Raw genomic sequence first — 27,140 nt, forward strand, 5'->3', positions numbered from 1 at the left:
CAAAACTTAAGGAAAAAAAAAATAAAAAAAAAATTATCACAATGTTCCTACCCTGTCACTATTGTTACTCCACCAGAGGAGAAAACAGAGGAAAAGAACCACTGAGCTGAGGTATGGAACACACACGTCCAGAACACACAACTGACTGAAAACCCATACGAAAAAAGAGACATCTGCCCAGTTTTTTAAAGTTTCTCAGCTTAGATGCCAGGTTTTGCAAAAATGTGAAGTCTGTTGCAAGTAATATTAATTAGTCCAACCTACTAGATATACACTTTCAAGCACGTAATTGAATACAAAGAAAGAAAAGATCAGCAGCTGAAGGGAACTTGAAAAATATACACAGTGATGGCAGAGCACTGAAGGCTAAGACATGCATTCCTCTGTACTCTCCTGCTCTGCATAACAATACAGTGCCAAAACAGGAAGTGTTCTCCAGCATCCAGCTAAGACATCCACCTTCAACTCTGAGATTATGATGGATTCTGGAAATGCAGTCCCCTTCTCTCCATTCTCACTTGTGCATCCTATCTGAAGCAGCTGAGCGATGAGAAGGAATAGAAAGATGACCTTACTGTGCAGCAGATTAAAGAATGAAGAGAAGCGGTGAAGAGCTTGTCTAGGCACTGACAGTGACACAGGGAAGAAAGTATGGAAGTGAAAAAATGTCAGAAGCTCTGTGCACTGCTTTCTAAAGCAGGAAGAACTGAGGGTGAAGGTGAGGTTTTAAGAAGAATTCATGTACAAATATAGAGCCTAAACTGATTTAGCATTTACATAAGAGGTGAACACTAAGATAATGAATTCCAAAGATTTCAAAATCTCTTCAGTTTAAAAGAAGCAACAGATTCAAAATTGTCTGAGGAAAGTAAACCAAAGGTTATTTGGAGAAGATATTTCAGACAGAAAGAGAGGTGTGAAGCCATATCCTGCCAGAGAATTAAACTTAGTGTCTGCATTGCTGAAAATTCACTCATGAGGAAAATCCCCCAAGTCAGGTACTCTCAGATGAAGTTGCTAGAAACTGTGGACAAATGCTAGAGAGTGGAATCCTCAAAACCTTGTGGTAATGGCCAAACAACTGAAATGTCAGCTGTAAAGCTTTAACAAAAGGAAGGCTAGAAGACCAGAAAGTTTAACAAGAAAACTTTGAAGACAAGAAATTTAGCTACCTTTCCTGATAATTCAACTTTTCTTGCTCCCAAGACACATCCAGGTAACAGGCTAGGACAGACTAGACAGAAAAGGATTAAAATTAATTTTTTTTTTCAAGAGATATTCCAAGTTAAGTATCATGTCTAAAACCAGAACAGAATAGCTTTTGTTTTTTCATAGTGTGTCTGTATTCACTGGAATGTGTGAATGAGACTTTACAAGTAGATCTGTTAATAGGACAACAATCTTGAAAATATCTAACAAATACCACTAACAGCATTACTAGTCACTTGGGTAAATTAACAGTACACTTTCAGTGTTTTTTCTAACACTATATCACTATAAAGTAGAAATGGAGACATGTTCCTCCAGCATGTCTGACCAAGAAATCTTGTTATGGCAGCAGAAATCCATAATTCAAGTTTAGAACAATAAAAGACTATTTAATGCAATGTGTTTCCCTAAAGGGGCAGAGACTGCTTTTTTCTCAAGCAGGGAAAAAATGCTAGAAACTTACTCTGTGTAGGAATACAAACCTAGGGAGTTTCAGTTTTGGTTTTATAACTATCCATATACACGCTTCAGCTCTGATCTGGTAATCTCATATGGCCTAAAAGCTTGTGACATTACTTTAACAAGTGATACAGATCTAAAAAGCTCTTGTGAAGCCCTGCTGACTAGGAAATCCTTGTGTGTCTGTGCCGGGTGATTCACAGAATTACTCACTAGGTTGGAAGAGATCTTCAAGTCCAACCCATGCCCTAACACCACCTCAACTAAACCATGGCACCAAGTGCCACACTCAATCTTAACACATCCAGGGATGGAGACTCCACCACCTCTCCAGGCAGACAATTCCAGTACTTTATCACTCTTTCCATAAAAAACTTTTTCCTAATGTCAGCCTGAATTTCCTTCAGTGCAGCTTTAAGGCTGTGTCCTCTCATTCTGTCAGCTGTTGCCTAGACAAAGAGAACAACCGCCACCTGACTACCACCACCCTTCAGGAAGTAGAGAGTGATAAGGTCACCCCTGAGTCTCCTCTCCTCCAGGCTAAACAACTCCAGCTCCCTCAGTCACTCCTTATAGGGTTTGTTTTCCAAGCCCTTCACCAGCCTTGTTGTCCTTTTCTGGAAACATCTGAGCTTCTCAATATCCTTCCTAAACTGAGGGGCCCAGAAGTGGACACAGCACTCAAGGTGCAACCTCGCCAGGGCCAAGTACAGGGGAAGAATGACCTCCCTGCTCCTGCTGGCCACACCATTCCTGATCCAGGCCTGGATGCCATTGGCCCTCTTGGCCACCTGGGAACACTGCTGAATCATGTTTGTGTTGACCAGTACCCCCCCCCCCCCGGTCCCTTTCCTCCTGGGCACTGTCCAGATACATCGTCCCCAGCCTATAACGCTGCAGGGGGTTATTGTGGCCAAAGTGCAGGACTTGGCACTTGGGCTTACTAAACTTCATCTTACTGGACTCTGCCCATCCCTCCAGCTGTTATCTCTGCAAAGCCATCCTACCTTCCAATAGATCAACACATGCTCCCAGCTTAGTGTCATCTGAAATTCACTAATGAGAGACTCAATACCCTCATCCATGTCATCAATAGAAATATTGAACAGAGCTGGCCCCAGCACAGACCCCTGAGGGACACCACTGGTGACTGTCTGCCAGCTGCATGCAGCACCATTCACCACCACTCTCTGTGCCCGGCCATCCAGCCAGTTCCTAACCCAGCACAGAGTGCTCCTGTCCAAGCCATGGGCTGCCAGCTTATCCAGGAGTGTGCTGTGGGGGACAGTGTCAAAGGCCTTGCTGAAGTCCAAATAGACAACATCCACAGCCCTTCCTGCATCCACCAGGCAGGTCACCTGGTCATAAAAGGAGACCAGGTTGGTCAAACACAACTTACACCTCTTAAACCTGAGCTGGCTGTGTCTGATACCCTGGCCATCCTTTAAGTGCTGCATGATGACACTCAATATAAACTGTTCTAGTACCTTCCCAGGTACCGAGATCAGACTGACTGGCCGACAATTTCCAGGATCCTCCCTCCTACCCTTCTTGTGAATCAGCATCACATTGGCCAGCTTAGTCATCTGGAACTTCACCACTGAGCCAGGACTGTTGGCAGATGATGGAGAGCAGTTTTGCAAGGTCATCTGCCAGCTCCCTCATCACCCTGGGATGGATCCCATCTGGACCCATAGATGTATGAACATCCAAACTGCAGTTCAGCAGTTTTCTGACTGCTGCCTCCTGGATAACAGGGGGACCATTCTGCTCCCTGACACCTTCTTCCAACCCAGGAGGACACTTGTCCTGAGGACAAGCTGTCTTCCCACTTAAGACTGAGGCAAAGCAGGCATTAAGCACTTCCACCTTCTCAACTGCTGCCAATAAATTCCCTCCCACATCAGAGAACCGAGGTTGTTCTTACCCTTCCCTTTGTCATTAATATATTTGTAAAAACATTTATCTTTCACAAAAGTTGCCAAATTAAGTCCTAACTGAGCTTTGGCCTCCCTAATTTTTTTTTTTCTATATGCCCTAGTAACCCCCTTTAATTATTTCCTGGGACACTTGACCCTCCTTTCAAAGACAATGCGTCCTCTTTTTGTTCATTCAAAAACCTCCTCCTCTCTCTCAATACAACCAGACAAATCATCCTGCTGAATTCAAGGTCAGTGTTTTCAAGTGCTTTGGCATGCACCTGAGCAGCAGTTCAACACCTCAACTGTCATCAACTACAGAGCACACAACCAAAAAATGCTGAGGCAAGGACAAGACCGTCTACAAGACTGAACAAGGACTTATTTAAAGACATTATTTTCTAAACCGCTGACCCGTGTTATTTTGAGATGAGTCTGTGTCTGGTAGCACCTTGAGCTAATGTTACCTCCATGCTTGCTGACTACTCTTTTGAGAATTATTAGCTGATGTAGAACATATACTCAATATAAAATGCACTTTAGTCTTCCAAACAGTACCCTCAAAACTTACTTTTACTGGACTCATGTCACCTTTCAGGCCTGGCACTCTCCCCCTAATACAGGAAATGTACCAGTAATTTAAACGTCCTGGGAGCTGACTACAAGTTACAGAAGCACAAAATGCAAGTTTTTCTGGTCCCAGAGTCACTGTTAACATTTTTTCCCCCTTAGAGTTCTGCAGCTGAAGTTTACTTTGTATCCTCTGCATTCCACATTTTGGCAGCTGTAAAGACCTTTCTGCTGTTGTGTGTGGTCCTCACCATACCCTTCAACAACCACAGATAACTGAGGCACCAAGCGGCCAGCCTGACACACACACACAGCTTGCAATCAAATCATTTTGCTGTGGTACTCTTTGGACAGGATTACACATGTACAAGGCTGAACTTCAAAGCAGGAAAACTTGGCTCCAAAGCCAGATGTGAAGCCCTACCTTTGGTGAACTACCACAGTACAAGAAAGCAAACATGACCTGTGGTCAGTCTATATACTCACCTCATTTCTGAGCCACAGCTGCAGCTTCTTAAAAGAAGCTTCGTCCCAGTTTATAACTCACTAATCTATCTCCTAATGAGTTCAAGCCTTTCACTACCCTCACTGTGGCCAGAAGTCATAACATGCAACTCACACTCAGGCCAAATAACATCCTCTACCAATTTAACACTGACTAGCTTAATTTTCCATAAATTAGTACAGCAAAACACACGGAAACTCCTCACACAACTACCCTGAAGTCACCCCACAATACTTTTACCTAAGTGAAAGATTTTAACTTTTACTTGGCAGACACAGTAAAAGCAAGAGTTTTGTACCATGGGGTGGAGAAAAAAAGTTCAATTATGATGACAATAATAACGAACTAAGACAATGATCAATTTTCCATTGTCACCAAATACGCAGGTTTCACCTCAGAAGGAAATTTAAATTATGTAACTGTCCTAGGTTACAATGCAAGATGTGCCCAAAGTATGTATTCTATCACCATCTACATGAGATGTTGAAGCTACATTGGGCAGTGTTTCCCTTGCCCCCTCCCTCCAGACTATCTTCTGTTAATGGCCCATCAATGCCCTGCTGCATGACTCATAGATAACTCCCTCCAGGAGCTATCTCTGTTTAATGGGCAATCAAGGACCCATTGCAAGACTCATAGAATGATATCAGCCCATTGTGAGATGCTCTGCCCAGGGGGAGGAGCCAAGCATTCCCACCTGGATATAATCTGGGATTTGGGACAGCACAGGCAGCCTTACCCACTGGATTCCCAGAGGACAAGAGCTACCAGACCTTTCTATGGGATCACTGCTTCAATAACACAACTTCATCTGGACTGCTACCACCACCACAGGGTATCAGGTTGTATTCTGACTCTGTCAGTGATCTTTTGTACTACTGCATTTGTTTTAGTTTACTTCCCACCCCTACCCCTGCTATTAAATTGTTTTTCTGACTTGAAGTCTCTTGCTGGTTTTGCTTTCAAGCCAGCACAGTAACATAATCATGTTAGCCATATTGGTGTAACTCACTAAAAGACTCAGCAGAGTAACAATGTTTTTTCCATATAGGAAGTGCTCAAGAGGCCAGAAATACATAAAACAATTTCCTGCTTTCTCATGATGCCTTAAGTTTCAGCTTTCATATTTTTCAGATTCTGTACCACCTTAGTGCGGGACTCTGAACTTCATATAAAGTATTAGTAAGTTCTCTTCACAGTTCAGTTAGACAAAACAATCCTTTTCCAGCCTGAAAACCAAGGACACCGTTGCAGCTTTGGGCCCAGAAAAGTATAAACAATAGCAAATTCTGAAAAGCAACCTGAGAGGATGAGACTTCATAACCTGAAGCTGTAATTGGACAATTAACCCCAAAATGTAAATGGACCAAAATTTATAAAAGTGTGAAAACTCATGACTGGTCGTCCATCTTGGGTCAAACCATGGCTGCGCTCCTGTAGTGCCCAAGGTGTATCCTTTAAAATCATTTTAATAAATACCTACTTTATTCCTTTAACACCATCTAGCTTCTGTTTCAGATAGCCTCTTCAGACATCAGTTCTGGCACTCCAGATGGGACAGAAGGCATCTGGAAAACCCCTTGGATGAGAGGAACACCCAGCTGCCCCTCACCAACTCCTGCTGGCACTCCCAGGAGGCCCCAGATGCAATCCCAAAGGTATCAGAGCCCAAGAATCCTCATATCTAGTACAGAGGCACGTGATAACAGAATAAAGGTGGCATTCTGTCCTAGCACCTGAGTATTTTTGCAAATTCTCTTCCTCTGGAGTCACTGACCAGCTACTGTGGTATTGAAACAAATATCAGAAATATAATTAAATTCCATTCAATCTGCATTCTGAATGTACATGTTTACACCCACCAACAGCCATCACATCCAAAGCAGACAACTTCAAATTGCTCGTGTGCTAGCTTCATGCCATCCAACAATCCTCACAAGATCCTTCACCAAACACAACAAAAAAATCACAGGTTTATAGAGTAGGCGGGCAGACTAATCCTAGAGTTTAGGCTCAGATAACTCTTTTTACTGAAAGATGGGGTACTATTTCCAGATTTCTTTCTTATCATCCTGTCCATATCAGGGCTGCCAAAAAAGAATGTGGGCTTGTTTTCTGTCAATTTAGTGTGCTTTTAATCTAAACTCCTCTCAGCCTTGGCTATGTCCTTTAAGCCTTGGTTTGTCTGCAGGATGCTGCATTAGGAGATCCTGTGAGAGCCTGGGTGACTTTTTGGCAGCTGAGTCTGCCCGGTCCCTTCCTGCAGGATCTGTGAACAGCTACAGTTTCTGACAACCAAATCACTTCCACGTGATTTGTTTAACTATCTTTATTATGTATCTATCCATCAACAGGTATATGCACAGGGGGAGCTCGTGTCTGCGTTTAGACAAACCGTCTGACTGCTGTCACAGCTCTTGCACAGTGACCACGCTCCCGGCTCCAAAGCTGGACTACACGTGGGGATAGCTACATTTCCCCCAGGACAACAACTGATTTTGACACAGCTGGCAGAGCTTGTGGTATCACACTCACCCTGGGCGGGACAGTCTGCAGGGCTGTGATGTAGTTCTCCAGAGCAATGCGTCGACGGTCGTTCAGCATGGCTTCCACTCGTGCCATGTGAGTCTCCACAAGCTGCTGTCTTTCATTTGCTGCTTCCTGTTCCAGTGATTCCACTTTCTCCTGGAAGTGCTGGAAAAAACATCAATCACAACAGAAACAGAGAAGACATCAGCAGAGACGGGAAAAAAAGAGCAGAGAATAACATGAAATCACCATCAAGTAGATTATTAAATTACATCATAGCCAGCACCCCTTTTATCTTAACTGGGGCCCCAGATGGTAAAGTTGTGGTTCCATTTTCCTTTACCTGGATAACAGCTTTCTTGTCAGCCTTGGGCAAATTCTTTGCTTGGCGTTCTGCCTCTTCCCACTCTCTCATGACCTAATGAACAAAAAAAGGAGTGTGACTTTCCTCTTTTCCTCTCTTGTCCCACGGTTTAGCAGCAGCCAAGCACTGCAGCTTCAAGAGTCATATTTTTACATTCCTCTCCTCCTTCTATCTCTAGAAAAAAAGGGAAGTTACAACATTTTATGAAGGTAGAATCCTGTTATTAAAATTTAAAAAAAGCACTACTTGTACATCTGAACACTGAGCCAAGCTCACACAACTCCACTATAAAGGCACACATTAACCAGCCCTCAAGCGAATGAAGTGGAGAACTCCATGGGTGAACACACCAACCCTTTTTAATCTCAGACAGAAAGAAAACTGATTTTACCTATTATACAACCTGGGACAAACTGAGTAAATTTCAACTCATTCCCATTGATTCATTAATGGAGGAGGTAACCCTGAAACCCAAGAAGGCCTCAAGCATCAGCACCCTGTTATCTAAAAGCCTCTTCATACCTTTTCTATGTAGCCTCCCATGTGCAGCTCCACACAGCTCTGGCTCTTCCTTGTTTTCTGTCTTCCTTCTGCAGTCCCAGTTAGCTCTTTCCTGTCCCTATCACGGCCACCTAACCTTTTCTGTCCCTCTCATGACCTCCTGTCCCTTCCCCCTCACAGCACAGCCAACAGACTCTAACTGACCACTTTAGCACTCAACTCACTCTTTTATCACACCCACACACCACAGCTGCGAGGGCAAGGCTGCTCCCACTCTTTGGTAATTAACACAGCTCTAATATATCAGGGGCAAGGTTGCCTTCAGCACTATCTCTATCTTTCCTCCCACAGATCATGCCACCTTTTTTGGCACCACAAAACCTTCTAATTCATTCAGGCTGCATCACTGGCCTGAGTAGGGCAGATCAAAAATCACACATAATTTGTGCTAGCCTAGCTATTTGACCAGAAACAGGGGTTGTAGAAACACTTCCAAGAACTGAATATGTATGTCAAGTATAACACCATCAGAAAAATAACATAGGAGATCTTTTGTTGTCATTTCTTTCAGCAATGTGAGAAGCATCCTCTCCCTGTAACACAGCGTAGTAGCATTTCCATAGTTAGGGAGTGGGTTAACTTGTTGTCCACGAGACCCAAAACCTTTCTGTGGCCTTAACTAGGGCCTTCACTCACTGCACACCTAGACAGCAATCTCCTCAGATAATACCTTTTATATAGGAACAACCGTTCCCACTGAATGAAGTGCACACAAAGTGACTATTTATGTGCAGGATTAGCACAATAATAAACCTATAAGCAATTACTCACAATGTGCATTTCCTTTCCTTCTCTTCTCAATGAAACACACAATTCCACACCATTTAATAGAAACAGTCAAGATAAAAAAAAAAAAAAACAAAAAACCTCAAGAGTCCAAAATGGACAACTGAAATTTTACCAATACCAAAGGCAGGCAGCACCTGCTGTGTCTCATGTTTGCAAGTTGGGCCTCCAGCACTGACCTCCTGTCTCAGGCTTCCCAGTTTTTCCATACACCACATCAGACATTGCTAATCAGGCTCTTTGATGAACAGACTGGAAAGTGCTGGTGGTGCCTCAGGGTACTTGGCTGAGCCTGTGCCTTAAAAAAAAAAACCCCACAAACCTGGGCTCAAAGGGGACTTTTATAAGTCCCAGGCCTTGAAATGTAATACCTCTCAGTTCTATACAGGGTTGTAGGATTACCCAGCAGGCTGACACCTGTGCTCCAAAACAACTCAATGGGATTTTGTTGTCAAGTTTCAATCTTCCCTTTTACCCTAAACCCTAGTAGACAACACAGCAGTACATCCAGTTATGGTAAAACCAGATCAAATCACAGTCAGTGAAATTATTTATCTCTAAGAGATTCTGGCCTCAGTAACAACCCAAAAGAATGGAGACTTATCTTTTGGGACATTACTGGAGTGCTGAAAACTTTAAAGTGGGAAATTGTTTTGCCTGCTTTTGGGCTTCACCAGGGACATTGTTAGGCAGCAATTATAGGCAGAGACCTGAAATTAAATATTTAGAATAATGGTTTTTATCTCGCCCCACTCTTACTGGGAACTGTAAGCTGAAATTTAAGTTCCAAGAACTGTACTCCAACCTATGTAATTGTCAGCCTAAAACAGCCTCTTCTGTTTACATTATCTTCTTATCAGACAACACCCATTGATGTTTAAATTGAAGTTGTTATAAATACATACTATAAAGTTGGCTTTTCACAAATTAAAATGAATGCTATATGTATAATGTTGGAATCACTTTGATGTATGAATATAGTTTTTATTTTTGCTGTTAACAAAACTTAGAAATAGTAGTGTGAAATGCTTTTATTCATGTAAGTAACTCAAAGAAAGGTGAAGGCAATTAAGTAATTCCTCACATTTGTGGATCACCCTATCTGGATGAAGGTAACAGTGACAGACACTAGAATCCATAAGGGAGAATTTATTGACTCTCCATTATCAGGGAGGGTGAGAACAGGATGGAGCGAGGAAGCGAAATAAAACATATTGATTTAATCTACAGGGTGGCATGAAGTCAAGTCAAAAGTTAAAACCCAGCAAAAGAATATCTAAACTCAAAGGAATGTTTGAATAATGCATAATGGTTTATGAATATGCAACAGGCTAAAAAAGTATTTAAAGAGGTGTTTCCAAGATAGTAAGTGTGCTTTTGGCTGAATGCCAAGCATCTGGCGTAACCCTTTGTTTTATTTCTGTCTCCTAAATATTTTTTTATTAAACTTCTAAAATTTTACCAAGAAAGTGAACCTCATTCTTCACAAAGCCAAGCTTTAAGGCAGCAGAAAAACAAAATTTACAAGGAGTTGTAGCAAGGAACTAATGACAGAGGACATGATGGGCAGTGCACTGAAGTTATAGGTCACCCCACATACTACTACTGCAGTACTTTGACACAGGAGATTTTACTGATTCTCTGACAAAACAGGACTAGATGACATGAAACGATGCTACAATTTAGAGCACAGTGATGCATTCTAGAAAAAAACTTTGCAATTCTCAGAGCACTTCTGTGTATTCAGTGCACATTAAACATTCAGCTTTTAACTGTGCTTAGGCGGTATGACTGTGGGGGCTGAGAAAATAATTTGTGTACGTAGGCAGCACCTTTCCAGAGACCTGACATGCCACTGGTGGCAGGATGTGTCAGAGACTGAAATGTTACAGTCATGCCTATTATAGCAAAAGTACACAACAGCGGCACAGAAGATCACCCAAGCCTACCCTGAATGGGCCTCCTGACCAAAACCCTGAAATGGGAGTTAAACCACCTACAAGCAGATATAAGGAAAGTGACACTATTGTTCAAAGCAGCTGGAAGAGCATCCACTGCAGGATCCAGCCCAGCAGGGGATGGAGGTTATAGCCCCAGGCTTATCTGCTGCCAGGCTCCACAGACCCCCCCCAGTTGGGGGGGGGTGGGGAAAGGAGGAGGGGTTTGGGTGTTATGTGAAAGCCCATCCTCTGCTGTGCAGAGGAGGCCAGGGGCCCCTTCACTCCAGGAAAAGCTACATCCTCCTGACAGACAGCTGAGGGGGTGTCATGGCCCATCAAAGACCCCCCGAAAGGGGTCCCCAGACCTGCCACCAGAGCACCGCAATATTATGCAACAGATCCACAGTGTTGAAAGAGACAATGTCAAACAGAGACCCCTTAGGGGAGGCACCTGGCGTTTCCACCTGGCCCAAACATATATTAATCCATGGGATTCTATACTTTCCAGCACCGCCACGGCAGGGGACCCTCACCACCAAGACCAGATGGAGGAGAAGAATGATAAGTTGTTGGGACCCCTGGAAGGGTGGTATGTTTCTACCTGACCCCTGTCACTGTCTTCCAGACCCCCCACCCCCCCACACAACTCTTTTTTTATTTCTTTCCTTCGTCTTTCTTTCTCTTTGCCTCTTTTACTATTAAATAAAATATATCAAGGTTTTTTGGCAAAAACATCTAACCTCGTTTGATTTTAATCACATTTTTTGGGTGTATTTCAAACCTTTCTAGGTCAAATCCATTCTATTCAGAGGCTTAGTTTCCTTTAGTTTTCTGTGTTAATCTGGTCCATAATATCCCCCAAAGGGAGTCCCCAGATCCTGCACCAGAGCACTGCATGTGATACTATATGATGCAACAGATCCACAGCCTTGCAAGGGACAGTGTCTAACTGGCCCCCCTCAGGGAGGTATCCGTGTGTTCCCACCTGCCCAAACATATATTAATCCATGGGATTCTATGCTTTTTGGCAGGGGATCCTCACCACCAAGAAGGTCAGGTGGAGGGGAACAATGAGATGTCATTGGGACCCATGGAGGGGTGATATGCTTCTGCTTCATCTCTATCATGCTCCCTGTCTGTCCATTCCCCTATTTTTTTTTTTTTTTTTTCATGTCTTTCTTTCTTTTCTTTTGTCTTTCTTTCTCTTTGCCTCTTTTAAACAAAATATATTGATTTTTTTGGTAACAACATCTAACCACTCTTGGGTTTTATCCCATTCTGGTGAATATATGAACCAATATCTGATGAATATTCAGGGTTCTTTCTGCTTTATTCACAGAGTTAGTTCTCTTTGCTCCTCTGTGATTAGAAAGGATTGAATTTACAGAAGGCCCAGAAATTAAGCCAAGTCATAAACTATAGTGATGCACTCAAGCTTGAACACTGGCCTAGGTTAGCAACTTTATGATTTCCTTCTCCCTCTTCTCCTTTCCTCTCTTAAAATCACATCTCTGACATCTGCCTGATTTTTTGACTCTGAAAGAGCAGTCATGGATTTTCAGAGCAAGAGTTCCCTTGCCATCTTTATCCCCCCAAACTAACCCTCTGCTAATTGGCATGACAAAAATAACCACTGTGGGTAATGTGATTAAAGGGACCTTCAGACGGACCACCAGGTCTGCCTCTGTCCCTTTTATTTCTTTAAACCTTTTAAGGCATGGAAGGCAGGATGATAAACTGACAACCCATACAGCTAGTTGGGAGGGATGTATATTAGTGGCCTCAGAGTTCAGCTCTGGTGCCACAAAACTGAAAGGTTTTGAAAAAACCCAGAATTACATGGCTGTTTGCAGAAACAAAACTCCTGTAGAGACTGCTGTGCCCTGAGTGACGATTTTTGTAACTCAGAAGACTTCAGTGCTCGAGAGCATCTCTGTGTGTGTACTAACCAACAGAAGATACAGCTATCCATGGGCCATGCTATCACCCACAGGGAACTCCTGCACCCAGCAAAGGTCATCACTTCAGGGAATTGCAAGTGAGAAATATGCCACAGCACTACAGAGGACACCAAAGAGCAAGGAGGAGAAACAATTCCCCAGTTATGTATGTGCAGAAAAAGGCTGAACTTGGCCTCTGCACTTACAAACCTATTCTCCTCTGTTGACAGCACAGACCTATGAAAAACATAAAGATCTAGGGCTCTTCAAGGGTTGGAGGCTTTGTACAGGAAAAATAACCACTTCTGATCGGGATATAAGCAGCAAGCCATTTCAAAGTCAAAACTTCTTCAAAATTCAGGCCTTAGAGCCTGGCAGATGCTTTTTGAAGTTGAGCTGTAAGGGACAGCAAGAGGCAGTATGGAAAAAGTCATTCAGAGATGCTAAGTACAAAAATTTCATCGTGTATTGAAGCAGCAGAACTCACTCCCATTTTTTACATTAGGGCACAAAAGCATACATGCTTTTGTGAAGAATTTATGGCAGACATTTGGGCTAGCACAATCAGGCCAGCAGAGGTACTTGCCTGAAGATTGGTTTAGTGAGAAGGCCACAGTCACGCCAAAAGGGTGTTTTATCTTTGCTGAGGGCTTTTGTTCCACACTTAAGTCTTGACCTTTTTTCTGGTAGTAACTTCTTTAAACTTCTCCAAAGAGCCCTGACTACAGGAGGGGGGTAATCCTACTAACTGGACAATTTTAAGGAAGGGAAACAAGCTTCCCACACACAGTAGTAGAGATGGTGGAATCTAGGGAATACAGGAACTGGTATTATTTAACATCTTTGTTGAAGACATGGACAGTAGAACTGAGAGCAATCTCAGCTAGGTGACACCAAGGTCAGTGATGTGATTGGTACTCTAGAGGGGAGGGATGTCATTCAGAGGGACCTGGACAGACCTGGGAAAAGCACAGGTTCAAGTTCAGCTGGGCCATGTGTGGGCTCCTGCACCTGGGTTGGGTCAATCCCAAAATCAATATAGGCTGGGCAATGAGTGAGTTGAGAGAAGTCCTGGGAAAAGGACTTGAGTGTCCTGGTGGATGAAAAACCACTATGAGCTAGCCATGTGTGCTCAGAGCCCAGGAAGCCCAGTGTATCCTGCATCTAAAGCGCCACAGACAGCAGGCTGAGGAAGGGAATCTGTCCCTTTGCTCTGCTCAGTGAGACCCCACCTGCAGTTCTGCACCCAGCTCTGGGGCCCAACACAAGATGCACATCATCGCGCTTGAGCATCTCTAGAGGAGGACTGTGAAGATGACAAAGGATTGGAGCACCTCCTCTTTGAGGTTAGGGTGAGAGATTTGGGGTTATTGAGTCTGGAGAAGAGAAGACTTCAAGGAGACATTACAGCAGCCCTCCACTGTCTAAAGAAGGCCTTCATGAAGGCGGAAAGGGGACTTTTCACAAGGGCATGTAGTGATAAGAATGAATTAAACCTACTTTTAGACTGAAAGATAGTAGGTTTAGATTAAATATTAGGAAGAAATTCTTTACTCTCAGGGTGGTGAGGCCCTGGCACAGCTTGCCCAGAGAAGTCGTGGATGCCCCATCCCTAGAAATGTTCAAGGCCAGGCTAGATGGGATTCTGAGCAATCTGGTGTATTGGAAGGTGCCCCTGCCAGGCGTGGAACTAAATGATCTTTATGGTCCCTTCCAATTCAAACCATTCTGCGATTCTACAGTGTCACTGGGACTAAAAATCAGCTGAAGATGTATCCAGGATGTTGGAACAAGTGGCATGCGATGATCAAAACAAACAAACCAAAAAGCTTGAATGAACACCAGACCTCTTCAGGTTCTCAGGTTGAGAGTATCAGTATTTTCAGATGTTTGCTTTGGAAATAAACTTCCAAGAAGCAAAACCATTCTAGGACACAAGGTAGCATTAAACTCCTATCATAAGTATTCTATATGCTATAATTCCAAAAACATTGTAGACAGCCAAAGGAAGAGCAAATTCAAGACATGAGGACGTCACAACATGTCTGAGGAGAGAAATGTATAAATATACTGCTCCTTTGAGTAAGGTTCACTATCTGGATCATCAGGATATTTAGCAGCAACTAAGTAAGGGAGGCATTAACAAACTGAAAAGAGAAAGAGAAAAAGAATTGTACCAAATTTGGAATTGTACCAAAAGAAGAAACAAGAACCAGGACAGCTTGCAATCAGTTAGCATAACCTTTCCCTGTTATCTTTCAGAGAACAGCAAATCTTTAAAGGTTACAAATGCATCACTGAATGGCTACCTGTTTGCATGGGAATGCAGTTTTCCTGCTGTTGAGGCTGTCTTATTAATTCTTGGGAAAAGCTTAAAATTTTGTGTTAATGTAATTCTCCTTACAGTACTTCCTCTAAGTTAGGAAAGTTTATAAGCCTTGTTGCTTCAGTTGTGGTGCAGGAAAACTTTCATGATGTGTAATCTAAAGGGATGGACACTTCAGAGCACAAGGGATTAAACAAGTCTGAATCAGAGGTGCATCATGTCAGAGACAGACTTCCCAACTAAAAGTCTTTTATGAGCTGTGAACTATGATGTGACATAACCACTGACAGAATCTTTGTCTCTACTCATGTGAACATCTTTATACAACAGAAAAAGAAACACAGGTTGTCAGAATTTCATGTAAACTAATGGAAATCTCAGAAAGAGGATATGCAGAATATTTACATTTTCCCTGATGACATGTTTTAAAATATTTCACTTCACATTTAGTGATAAACCTTAGATGATTGCATTTTGCATGTAAACTAGAATGCATAGGATTTTTTTACTAGTTAATTGGCTGTTGCAAAATAAGTTGTACCAAACCTAGTACTACTTTAAAACTACCCTTTTTATTAAATGAAATAAATTATCAGTATTTTGTGAACAAATAAATCTATTTCAGATTATGACATTAATCAAGATTAAAGAATTACTTGATAATTTTTTCTCTTTTTTTTTTTAGAAGAAATGTGGGCATTTCTGCTGCTTTTTAAGGCTCTACTTTTCAGCTTTGAAAGAACTGGACTTTGAATTAAAAAAAAGTTTGTGTCAGCTGGAAGACTTGGCTAGTGACTCTCACTTGTTAACTTTTCTTTTTACTGAGAAAAGCATTGACAGCAAAGGCGTTCTGAGTTAACTTATTCAGCATTTTTTTTAACATAACAAGAAAGAGCTCCATATTAATTTTCAGGTATATATATATATATTTTAAGAACACACCTGATTAAAAAGAAAATGTAACAAAACATTTTAAAATAAGTTACCAGAAAAGGAAACCAGTGGTGTTGGACATAGATGTTCATGTGAGGAAACACAGAATGGTGAACTAGCTGGCTAGTTGCTGCTTGCCCATAGCATCTAACATTTGACAAGTTAACATGGAGAGGCTAGTTCAATACTTACAAATCATAACTTAAGTTTCTAAAAATTAGCTTTCCCTTCTAAGAATGAACTCTGATTGTCAAACTTCTGCAGAGGGTCTGTGTACTTCATGACATATGTCTTTTAAGATGTGATCTCATAAGCAGCTTAGGCAACTTAATGATTAAATTTTTTTTAATGTACCTATCATGCTGCTTTTTATCAGGGCCGACTTAGGTTGCTGAACTGGCCAGAGCTGCTTATTTGACTTGTTTTTGGAGGACTGACATTGCAGGAGAGGGACAGCTGACCCGCCTCAGCCCCTGTGGTCTCAGTGCTGCCAGGAAGGATGCCTAGGAATGTACCAGCTCCAGTTTTAATCAAAGCCCCGAATCACACCCTTCAGTTGAGAGGGTCCTCCAGATGCTCATGTTAAAACAGAAAATACACAGTTCACCCAAATACTGCCCCTAATTACTCAGTTTAGCCTTTACATACCAGGATATTGGAGACAAACGTGAAACCACAGTGAGAATCTGAAGATTATGTCTAGGAAATCTGCACTGACTGTCCTTTGCTTTTAGGAAATCCACCTCAACAGCATTTTTTACAAAAAGATTATTTCAAGGGGAAGGAATGATGGGGTGGTGACTGAATAATCCACCAACCTTCTGCATGCCTAGCCAAGGCAGGGTCTCTCCTCTGCTAGGCAGGCTGTGTGCCTTTTTTCTTCTCCAGATTCCCTGTCCATTAAATTGGCTCTATTTTCTCTGTTTAAAGAGGAGAGAGATTATTTGTGCTTCAACACTTCCCAAGCAGATGAGGAGCACCTATCTTCCTATCCATGACATGTCATATTCTCAGTATGTGGCTTGCACCAGTTGGATGAGTGCTTCAGGTAAGATGCCCTGCCCAATTTATCAGCCAAGTGCCAGGCACAGCTACAGTGCCAACAGACAGGGACATACACTAAGAACTTAATTTCATTTTCATTCATAACATTTGCTTTTCATTTTTGGAATAACATTTTAGCACAGAGCTAAAGGCTAATAATGTATCAGTAACAGACAGACACACAGAAATCCCATCAGGGGAACAAAGTAATTATGAAAAAATATAGTAAATTACCTACATGGGTATATAAAGTGCATCTGAATTAGACTACATTAATTTTTTTGTGGTTGTTTCATTCTCAAAAAATATGCATACAAGCTTTCCTTTAAACCTCTTGTATTTTTTCTCTGTTGTTATCAAAGCAGAACCGTGACCATTTTTCATTTGCATTGCTATTATAAACCCTGTTTCTGAGAGAGTGGGTAACTCATGTCTCACTGGATTAAAACCTAGGTACAGTTTCAGGCTACACAAATCTCTTTGGCTGAAGGGAAAGAAAAGGATTGATCCCTTTTGGATTTTTAATTCAAAAGCACCGTTTTTTTGTCTTTTCTTTGACTTTAGATGCATATCATGTTATCTTGAGGCTTAAAACCTTTAGATGAACATATGTGATCTTATACTACCCCCAGGGCACACACAGGAAACAAAGCTCAACATAAACTATCTCCCTCAGCTGCTCCAAGGGAAAGACAATTAATACAGTGGCCAAGTTCTTTATTTTGAAACATAAATAATCTCACAAAACATTCTCTCACAAAGACGAGATACACTTTTACAGATTTTTTTTTCTTTTAACCCTTCCAGTAACTGTCGTAACTTATGATCACAGTGGAGACACAACCACAAATGTATGTAAGTCAGCTGAATTCTTAGATAAGCGTCAGAAAGGCAGTTAATGGTGTGTTTACAGGACTAAACCTTGGGAAAGGAGATGAAAGATCACTTATCACTTGACAGACAAACTCACACACTTGGGAGTTAAGAAATCTCCCCTTACCTGAGACATTCTTTCACGATGCTTAGCTTCAAGCCTTTCCTTGGCTTTCTGGAAATGGGCATGTTCATTTTCATCTCCAGGTGTCTCCAAATATTTATCAACAGCATCAGGAGTGCTAACAGCTGTGGTAGGGACTGACGTGAAATTTGGAGGTTGAGGGAGGGAGGGAGAAGAAAAGAATAGTTTCTACTTTAGTATGGGAAAAATTTAGATGGATTAATAGAGGCATCTGTTCTAATTTCCATCGGAATATAGTCATCTATTTAGACTCAGAGGAAGACATAGAAACAGGGTTTAGATTAATATGTTACACAGAGAAGATACATATAAATACATCAGGATACCTTCCCCCTCTCTCACCCCATTTTATAAACCAGAAGTTCTGCAGAGGGAACAAAATGATGTTCTTCAAACAGGTTAGAAACTACTGCCAAAAGAAAAATTCAAAGTATGAAAAAAAGCCTGGCAATGAATGAAGTCCGTGAGTCAGCAAAACACCCTTGCAAAGTTACATGCTTTGTATATAAGTTTATTTTTAAAAGGCAAATTATAACATATAAGTGTGAATGGAAATCCCTTTCAAAGCACTTATGGATCCCACAGTACCTAATGAAATACCTCAAATCCTTCCCTTAGCAACAGTTTGGCTTCACAGATCATTACTTCATTTGCAACAACTTTAATTTAGAAAGGTCCTCACAAAGGCTGAAAATAATCAGTGAGCTTGCACTAATTGCCAGCCATTCCTGTTGGATAACTAGGAGGTAGCTGTGACATTGGCAGTGGAAATATTTGCTCTTAAGGTAATTCAAGCAAAGTGAGGAACACTCCCCTCATTATGCAATGATAACCAACCCCAACTTTGTGAAGACTGATTCTGTTCTCCTTTAATATGTTAGAATTTAAGTAATTGGTATGGCATCAAACAACAGGCAGCTTCAAAGAGCTTAGTGAAATCTCTCAGAGACTCCCTGGAGAGGAAGAAAACCCACTACACGAAACATACCATACTCTTATTATTCCCCATCCTTTATCTTACTTAAGGGGTTACTTGCCATTAAAACTAGGTTTAAGTTGAATTTTCTCATATAAAAAGCCTCCTGAGTAAGAACTTCAAGATACATTTCCTATCCATGCACAGCTAGGACTTGGCAGTCAGGCCTTCCATGAACGCCTTCCTTTTCACCAACCCTGAAAAATACAATTTTGCCTTGCTAATATCCATTCAACATTCATCCATTAATGGCTCAGATCACACCTCTCCAAGTTCTTTGATGCACTGCATCTTTGCGATACTCAGCTGCAAGGACATTCTCTTCCAACTTATGTTAAGTTTAAATATATATGAGAGGAAAAAAAATGTTAAATTCTTCACATGTTGGTTCAAATGAGAACAAATACAAGACAGAAGTATTTTCCTGAACATGACTTCTTCCAAAGTGGTAAACAAGAGTCATCAAGTTTCACAGAGTAAAAAGAACCAAAACAAAAATGCTGTGGTTAGACCCAGCAAAACAAGTTAAGAGTAAACATTGCCCACAGCAATACCTTATATTAATAAAATTCTTCATGTTTGAAATTAGTAGTAGTCTAAATTTTGGATATGAAAATGTTCGCATTATTTCCTTTTTGACTCCTGAACTTCACCCACTTACTTACTAAAATCGCACAACACGTGTGGTTCAAACGTGAAATAAAAGTGCAAATTTATATAGATGAAGAAATTGTGGAAACACAAATTAGTCATTTGCATCCACTAGAGGTCATAGTAAAAATTAACAATTTAAATAGATGATATTAGAATTCACAATTCTTTAATGCCTTAGACACTGGAAGTTGGCATGCACTTTTGCTGCCAAAACATTTTACGTCCTGCTAAGTAGGGAGATGTCAACATCCCAACCAAGCAAACAATGGATAAAGGAAATGACTGACAACAGGAGTATCATCTTGTAAGCTGCTGCTGTAAAAGGTATAGATCTTTATTTGCAATACACCTGTGAAGAAAAATTAAAGTAGACAGTATGTGCCACTTAAAAATAACAAAGAAATTGAGCAAGTTTGGAAGCTCACAGTATTCAGTCTAGAGAATAAATACTATTGTACCTAAATTCACTTAAAAACATGTGATAGTGTTCTCAAATGATCAAAAATAAAACCACGTGTGTCAACATTTAAAGTTCCTACTAAGTTTCATGGTTTATGCAAGGAAGAAGGGAACTGACAACACTGAATCCTGTTGGTTCCCTCTGCTGTGAGCCACAGAAATCTAGTACTATCATAAAAAAACCCAAAATCCTATTCATAAAAGGTCATTTTAATGATACGTCAAAATTTTCAGAAACTGACCGTGCCACCAGAAACCAACTGTGCCACCAGATTATCACTCACTCCTACTTTGAATGAGGAACAAATGAAAACACCGTGAATTCCACTTGGCTCTGACAGCTGCTGAAGCTGCTGGGAGAGCTGTCTGAGAAATGAAGTACATTTAAGAGAACGTATTTTCCTAGCTTTTAAGTCCCCAAGTTAAGAATTAAACATTAATTAATTTCAAAATAGGAATAATTTAAAAATATATATATACTTTCTTTATCTTAAAAATGTTTAAAATGCAACAAATTTTAACAGGCAAGTAAAAAAATAGTACAATAGATTACTTTTTAGTACAAGACAGAAATCTTTCCTTTGGTAACAGCAATGTTTGCTTATTCTTGTCAATATATACTCACTCTGAGGCCTTTAAATCCAAATTAACCACCTGACAGATCCTATGACTTCAAAGAAGCCATTATGGATAATCACACAGTAGGAGTTTGAATCATCATATTGAATGGAAACCACAGACAGTACTGAACATTCTTATTAAAAATCAGTAGAGACTGAGCAGGTGGTCTGACAGGCTGAAGGAATTAGTAACATCAGCCTCAAAGCCTTCTAAGGCAATTATGTATCAATTTCCACGGAGCTGGATGACAAATGAAAAAAAAAAAAAGACAGCAGTAGCTCCTACCCAGCAGATAAATAATTTCCGTCAGACCTCAGAGCGCCAGTCAAATCTACTGAACAGGGAGAGAGTTCAAGGCTTTGCATGACAGGACAGACCCACCTTTCCAGATCAAGGCAAAGAGACTGTCCTAGGGTGACTCTGTGATGCTTTTATCCCCAACTGTCTGCTCTGTTTATGTTGGATATTATGTCCTGTACCCTTAAGACTGGTTCTGAGAGCGAAGCGGGGGAAAGAAGAAGCATGCAATTTGTTTTCAGCAACTGCTCTGACTCCTCCACATTCCGGCTCCTGGACTGTGTTCATCTGAAGCATGGACAGACAATGGGACAGAGATCTCCTTTGTTTTTAGTTAGTTTAGCTAGCTGAGGCAGAGAAGTTCCCTGGACTGTTTTTTCCTCTTTTTCTTGGGACTGTTTAAACCTGCTCTGGACTAAAAACCCAGAAGAGCACCGGGAGCTCACACCAGTGACCCACCAGGGCATTTTCCAGTGCCAGAAGGACTGATAAGAGACTGGGTTAGCTGAACTGCAACCCACAGCAAGAGCGTTCTCCGTGAGATCTCATTTTGGAACAAGAGGTTTTATTGTTTCATATTATTCATTTTTTATGCTTGTGGGCACTTTGCTGAATAAATAGTTCTTTCCATTTTTCTCTAAGGTGATTTTTTTCCCGGACCAATTGGGGGTGTGGCCGTTTTGGTTTGCTTTTCCAGAGGGACCTCATTCAGAGGTTTCCTCCCAAATTTGCCCAAAATCAGGACAAAAAGCAGGAAAGCAGAATAAAACCTGCTTTTTTAATTTTTTTTTTTTTTTTTTTTTTTTAAGAGAAAGTGTTCAGGATTTTTGTATTCAGATTTCACAGTGTATGGGTGTTCGTGACAACAGAACATCCTCACATTTTGGTTCAATCCAATTCCAATTCATTACCAGAAAATCCGACTCATCTGACACTTCCACCCTTTGCCCACTATGCAAGAGAAACCCAGTGCTATCCACTATATCATATTACTCTGTAAAATCTAACTAGTTTAACCTGAAAAGCACACTACAGCTAGACAAAGGAAAGATGTGCTTTAGCATCCATTTTGCCTCCTGCCTAACAGAGGATTGATTTTTTGTTTGTTTGTTTTTATTTTAATAGTACACAAGGGAGCAAGAGCAATCTGAACTTTGGAGAGAAAAGAAATAAAGAATGGAATAAATACATTAATAATAATGAAGGGGGGGGGGGAGGAGGAGGCACAAAAATCAAATACAAAGACTAAATAAGGGTGATGGTGGGGGGAAAAAAACAACAGGAGAGAACAGGAGTGGCCTTGATGGAAACTATTCTCCACTGTTTTTCTTCTGTGAGATTGGGGTGAGATATGGTGTCTGTGCTACCTCTTTCAGCAACATTAGATTAGTACTAAACACAAGACATCATTTCAGTGGTGAAATTTATTATATTCAGCACTTCCAATTATTTTCATTACAATTTCTATTCAGCAAAAATATGAAGAATAAGGAGAAACAGCATGGTGTGAATGAAACAGTTCATGAAACTAAAAGAAAACAGTTTCTTCAGGAGCAGAAAAAACAGTTGTATAGATGAGAGTACAGAACACACTGATATAACATTAAAAAGCAGGAATAAAAATATAACATATAGCTTGGAAAGTGTATCCTCATAGACTCAACTGTTGTTTGAGAAACTACTGAAGAAAAAAAAGTCAGAAAAAAACCCCTTTGAGAGATACAAAATCAGTTTGAGTTGTGCAAATAAGGTCAAACGAGCTCACATACTCAATCTAACTCCATTGTCCTTACAGAGAAAATTACTTAGACCAAAAATTTGGACTTCCAAAATAAACCAAGAGAATTTTGGAAATGGTAGCAGTCTTGTCACTGTTTTATTGAAATGAATCTGAGGAAAAAACCACCCAGCCAGACTACTTCCTTGAGACAAAGCAGAATCTCCTGAGCAGAAGAGAAGATAAATTACCTTCACAAAGATAGGATGCAATCAGAGACAAACTGTGTTTTGCACCTCTGGAAACACCTTACCTAACACAGGAACTTAATGGTTCAAAATGTTCTCCTGTCAGTAAATACATTAGACCTCGCTCCAACATCCTGCACAGATTTCTCCCTTCACTACATCTTCTGTCTTGTTGCAGAAGCTGATCATGGTTCATGAAGCACCCTCCTCACTCCCATCATGGCAGACTTCTTCACGACCCTTCCCAGAAGCTTAGCCATGAACAGCTCTAGAAGATGCTGAGATAAAATGCTGCTGGAGTACCACTGCAGCAATCCTGCATCCAGGACTGCTCTTGTTTCTGCTCCAATAAAATACAGGTCAGTTCCTCTGCTCCATGACACACAGAGTAGCCCTTGCTAGGGCTCTTCATTTGTTTGTGTGCATTTTTAACCCTTCTACTTACTGAAAATGCTCCTGAAAAGGCCCTGAGATGCTGCTTGTGTTCTGCTCCTCCATGTCCTGTGAGCAGACAGGGCAGCGAGATGCACTCACTTTTTAATGTCTCAGATGTAAATGTCAGCTGATGCTCTCCTGCAGTACCTGCTGGCAAAGCAGACTGGGAGGAGAGTGTACAAGAGGCTCTCAAAACAGAACCCATCTGATAGAACTACCACTTAATTTATCAGCTTCAACGGTGTACGGGGGAGAAAGCCACCACTCTCAGACAGTGCAAACACCGTTTTTTCAGCAAAAACAGTCATTACAACATATGGTTGAGCTGAAGAAAGTGGGAAGTGATCCACATCCATATGCACCTCAGCCCTTGGGGAAACATTAAAAAATCAAATACCATTTCTCCCCTTCTCATTTCAAACACACACAAAGAATTCAACCAAACTAAAGCCGAAGAAAGCCCAAAAAATCTGGAAATACGCATTCTAGTAGTTTTTAGCTTTGAAAAGAAAAAAGATCAGAAACACGTGAGTATGCACTGTAAAAAATAAGAGCCATTTTTCAACTTACCTGAGGCTTTCCGGAAGTTAGTGGTTTTCCCCGCACATGCATTGTACGTGCACACAGACACAAAAACCATCAGTACGCTTTGACAGAGAACAGGGTGCGAAGGCCTCACGTGAGGAGGTGTTAAGCTCTCAAGCCCCAACTCAGAGCCCGCCTAGAGCGCCAAGAAGTCACCCACTACCGTGCCATGGTTAGCAAGAGGCCACGCAGGCCCGAGAACTGAGCAGAGGTGCGGACAGACCGCGGCTGGGGTTAGTGTGAGCCCAGGCCCGCTCCCCACACGGCGGGCACCGTGGAGGGCACTTACTGATGCTGCCACAGACCGCCATGCAGTATTCCTCCGAGTCAAAGTTGTTCCGGTTCCCGCCGCAGCCGCCGTAAAAGAAGGGCGCGCACTTTCCTTCAGCCACGTCAAAGTACCAGCGGGAGATCATCGCGCGGCACGGCCCAGTCTCAGCTTGCTCAGAGCACACCTCTAGTCACAGGAGACCCGGAGGAACCACATTTAGCATGGAAACGGTATCATCTTGGCTTCTAAATTAGGTGTCTCTCTGCGTCCACGCAATCGAGCGGGGGAGGAGATGCACCAAGACAGTGCTTTGGAAGAAGATGCACCAAGGAGGTGTTTTGAGAAAGAGCAAACCCTTCCCCAAAGATAACGAAGGTAAATTTTGAACTGACACAGATTCCCAGCACAAAGTCTCTTTAGCCTGCCTACACCTTATGTTTTTATCTGCATACATTAAGAGGTGTTGCCCTGAAACAAATGTGGAATTTCATCTGCTTCCAGGCTGGAGGGGCACAGCCACCAACTGACTGGGGGTTTTGCTGATAGCCCTGGGCGGATTCCTGCCCAAGCAGCTTAGTTGGTACCTGAAAGGAAACATCTTAACGTAGGAGACACATTTTCTCTTGTTCTTTTTTAGCTCTATATACCCTCCCTGACCAAATTATACAAAAGAAAACAAACACACAAACAATTATTTATACATTATAGTGGAAAACAAATTCTATTTAAATGTAGCCAGTGATGAAGAAACTCCCTTTTGCAAGCCACACAGCACAGGGTTTTCAATTCACAGTTTGAGGGCTCACATATATAAAATTACTGCTGTAGTTTGAACCATCCATGGGAGGACATCTTACTCCCAGTGAATATACCTAAAGGAAAAAAATTAAAATTACTTGTGCTTGTGTTCACTGAGAGCTGTTAAGTCTCTGCCTACATCCTGTAACACAGGGAAACCTGAGGGAAGAACCAAACTACAGCAATTAAAGGAAAACAAAGCAAATTCTGCCTGCACTTACGAGTTCAGCTAATAACACGTGTAAACATATAGCCCTTTACCAATAATGTTCCAAACAGACAAAACCAGTTTTATCTTTCAATATGCTGCAGAAGTCATTTCAAATATACATAATATTAAACACCAATAAACTTCTAACTTACTTTCATCCCGCACACTACCTGGCAAACAAATTGCCACCTTCAACTAGAGGCTTCTAAATTCCCTGCATAAATTTGAATTTTGTGGAAAGCAGATTCCTAAGGATTGAAAGGTAAGAAGAACTATCACTGCGCTAGCACTGGAAATCCCCTGCATGCTCACCAGCTCTCAAGTGCTGGCTACAAAGAATCCTGATTTTCAGTGTCTGTCCTGATCCATCAATTCACTATCCTCAGAAGCACCACTACTTATAAAGACGTTTTTATGTCCAATTGCCACTGTATATTTATTTCCTTAAATATACAATATAGGTACACTTTTATATGCATTTAACTTATTCACATATTCTAACGATAAATAATGTCAATAATCAATTTCAGAAAGCATACATTTAGTCTAAGAGAAACAGGTCCAAGATGTGCTAAAAATGCTGCACTTTGGTATGAAGAAATTAGAGGGAAAAGAATACTGAGTAGCCAACATCAGGCTACTTTTCTCTTGCTAGGAAACCAGCATATGGTCTCTTACTTGTAACTCCAGACTGTAAATACAGTTAAAATGTCACATGAAGCAGCACTGCTTAGATTGTTTCCTAACTGCCTAAAGAAATCCAGCTGAATTAGAGAAGGCAAACCAAATTTGCCCTGATAAAGGCCAATATTACTTGAAGAAAAAACAAAGTAAGTATCGTTACATTAATTACAATTAACTCTATATTTCTATATGATTAATTATAGACCATTTTTAGTATACAAGTAGTTCTCCTGATTTATTTTAAAACCAAATCCAGCCACACCACTCAATCATACAGTCAAATCTTGACAAAAAGCTATCTTTGCATAGTCTTGGAAAAGCAGTCACGCGTAAATTAAAAATGAATAGCAACTTCTGATAAAAAACAGACAGGTATAGTTAAAAGATTTTTTACTGACAGGAAACGCAATTTCTGAAAATACAAAGGTCTCAACAATTCAGTCTTCCTTATTTAATGCTGATTGTGGGCAAGTCTCTAGCCACACAATAAACACCTTCTAGGTTTCCCTCAAAATATGTTTTGCTATACAGACTAATTTATTTTGCACTGTCATCAGGTTGGAAACTACAGATTTAATCTGAAATTTCCTATAGGTACCTCTCTCACAGAAAGAGCAACAGAGGTTTGAATGTGCAAAGGCAAAGTTAATTGTCCATCAGACTGGACACTGGAATTGTCTCTTTGGTGAACTAAGTCATTTATACACATGAAGGTGCACTTGAACAAGTGTTCAGTAAACCACAGAGGAACACATTAAAAAGAGCAAGCCTCCAGCTCTGCAGCCCACTGTTGTGGCTGTCGACAGACCCCTGCCTGACCTGTCACCTCCTATCAGGGGAGTGACATCCTTCCCTCCAGCCTGCAGCGCCAACCCTACTGCCCTTGGTGAGACCTACATGGTACTTAGGTCACCACAGAGAGAAATGCTCTATTGTTTTCTAATGTTTATGACCCAAATGAAGAATAAACAAGACAGGGGGAAGTGCTCTGGTTTACTGTTTCATGACTGCTCTTTTTGAGGGAAGTGTGGTGCCAGTCCAGTCTAGGAGATGTATCACTGCGGTCATTCATCCCTTTCCT

The 27,140-nt window shown here is 41.3% G+C and overlaps 1 protein-coding gene and 1 long non-coding RNA gene across 9 annotated transcripts in view; one reads left to right on the forward strand and one right to left on the reverse strand.

The window, feature by feature from the left end:
* The window catches only part of APP (amyloid beta precursor protein), a 211,836-nt gene that overhangs the window by 55,514 nt on the left and 129,182 nt on the right, over positions 1-27,140 (reverse strand). For 5 of the 8 annotated variants that reach the window (XM_040055533.2, XM_040055532.2, XM_040055538.2 and 2 more), the window contains exons 7-10: positions 24,385-24,552; positions 18,086-18,219; positions 7,535-7,609; positions 7,198-7,356 (exon numbers count right to left, since the gene is read on the reverse strand). In XM_040055533.2, coding sequence (XP_039911467.1) covers positions 7,198-7,356; positions 7,535-7,609; positions 18,086-18,219; positions 24,385-24,552 — 536 coding nt within the window. The remainder of the gene's footprint in view (positions 1-7,197; positions 7,357-7,534; positions 7,610-18,085; positions 18,220-24,384; positions 24,553-27,140) is intronic. The other 3 variants (XM_040055536.2, XM_040055535.2, XM_040055537.2) reach the window with 1 other exon arrangement.
* On the forward strand, positions 5,405-7,204 carry LOC131378491 (uncharacterized). The gene is made up of 3 exons (XR_009207548.1): positions 5,405-5,504; positions 6,181-6,320; positions 7,017-7,204. It is a non-coding gene; the product is annotated as an uncharacterized LOC131378491 (long non-coding RNA).

The sequence above is a fragment of the Hirundo rustica genome, chromosome 2, assembly GCF_015227805.2.
Source record: "Hirundo rustica isolate bHirRus1 chromosome 2, bHirRus1.pri.v3, whole genome shotgun sequence".
Lineage (NCBI taxonomy): Eukaryota > Metazoa > Chordata > Aves > Passeriformes > Hirundinidae > Hirundo > Hirundo rustica.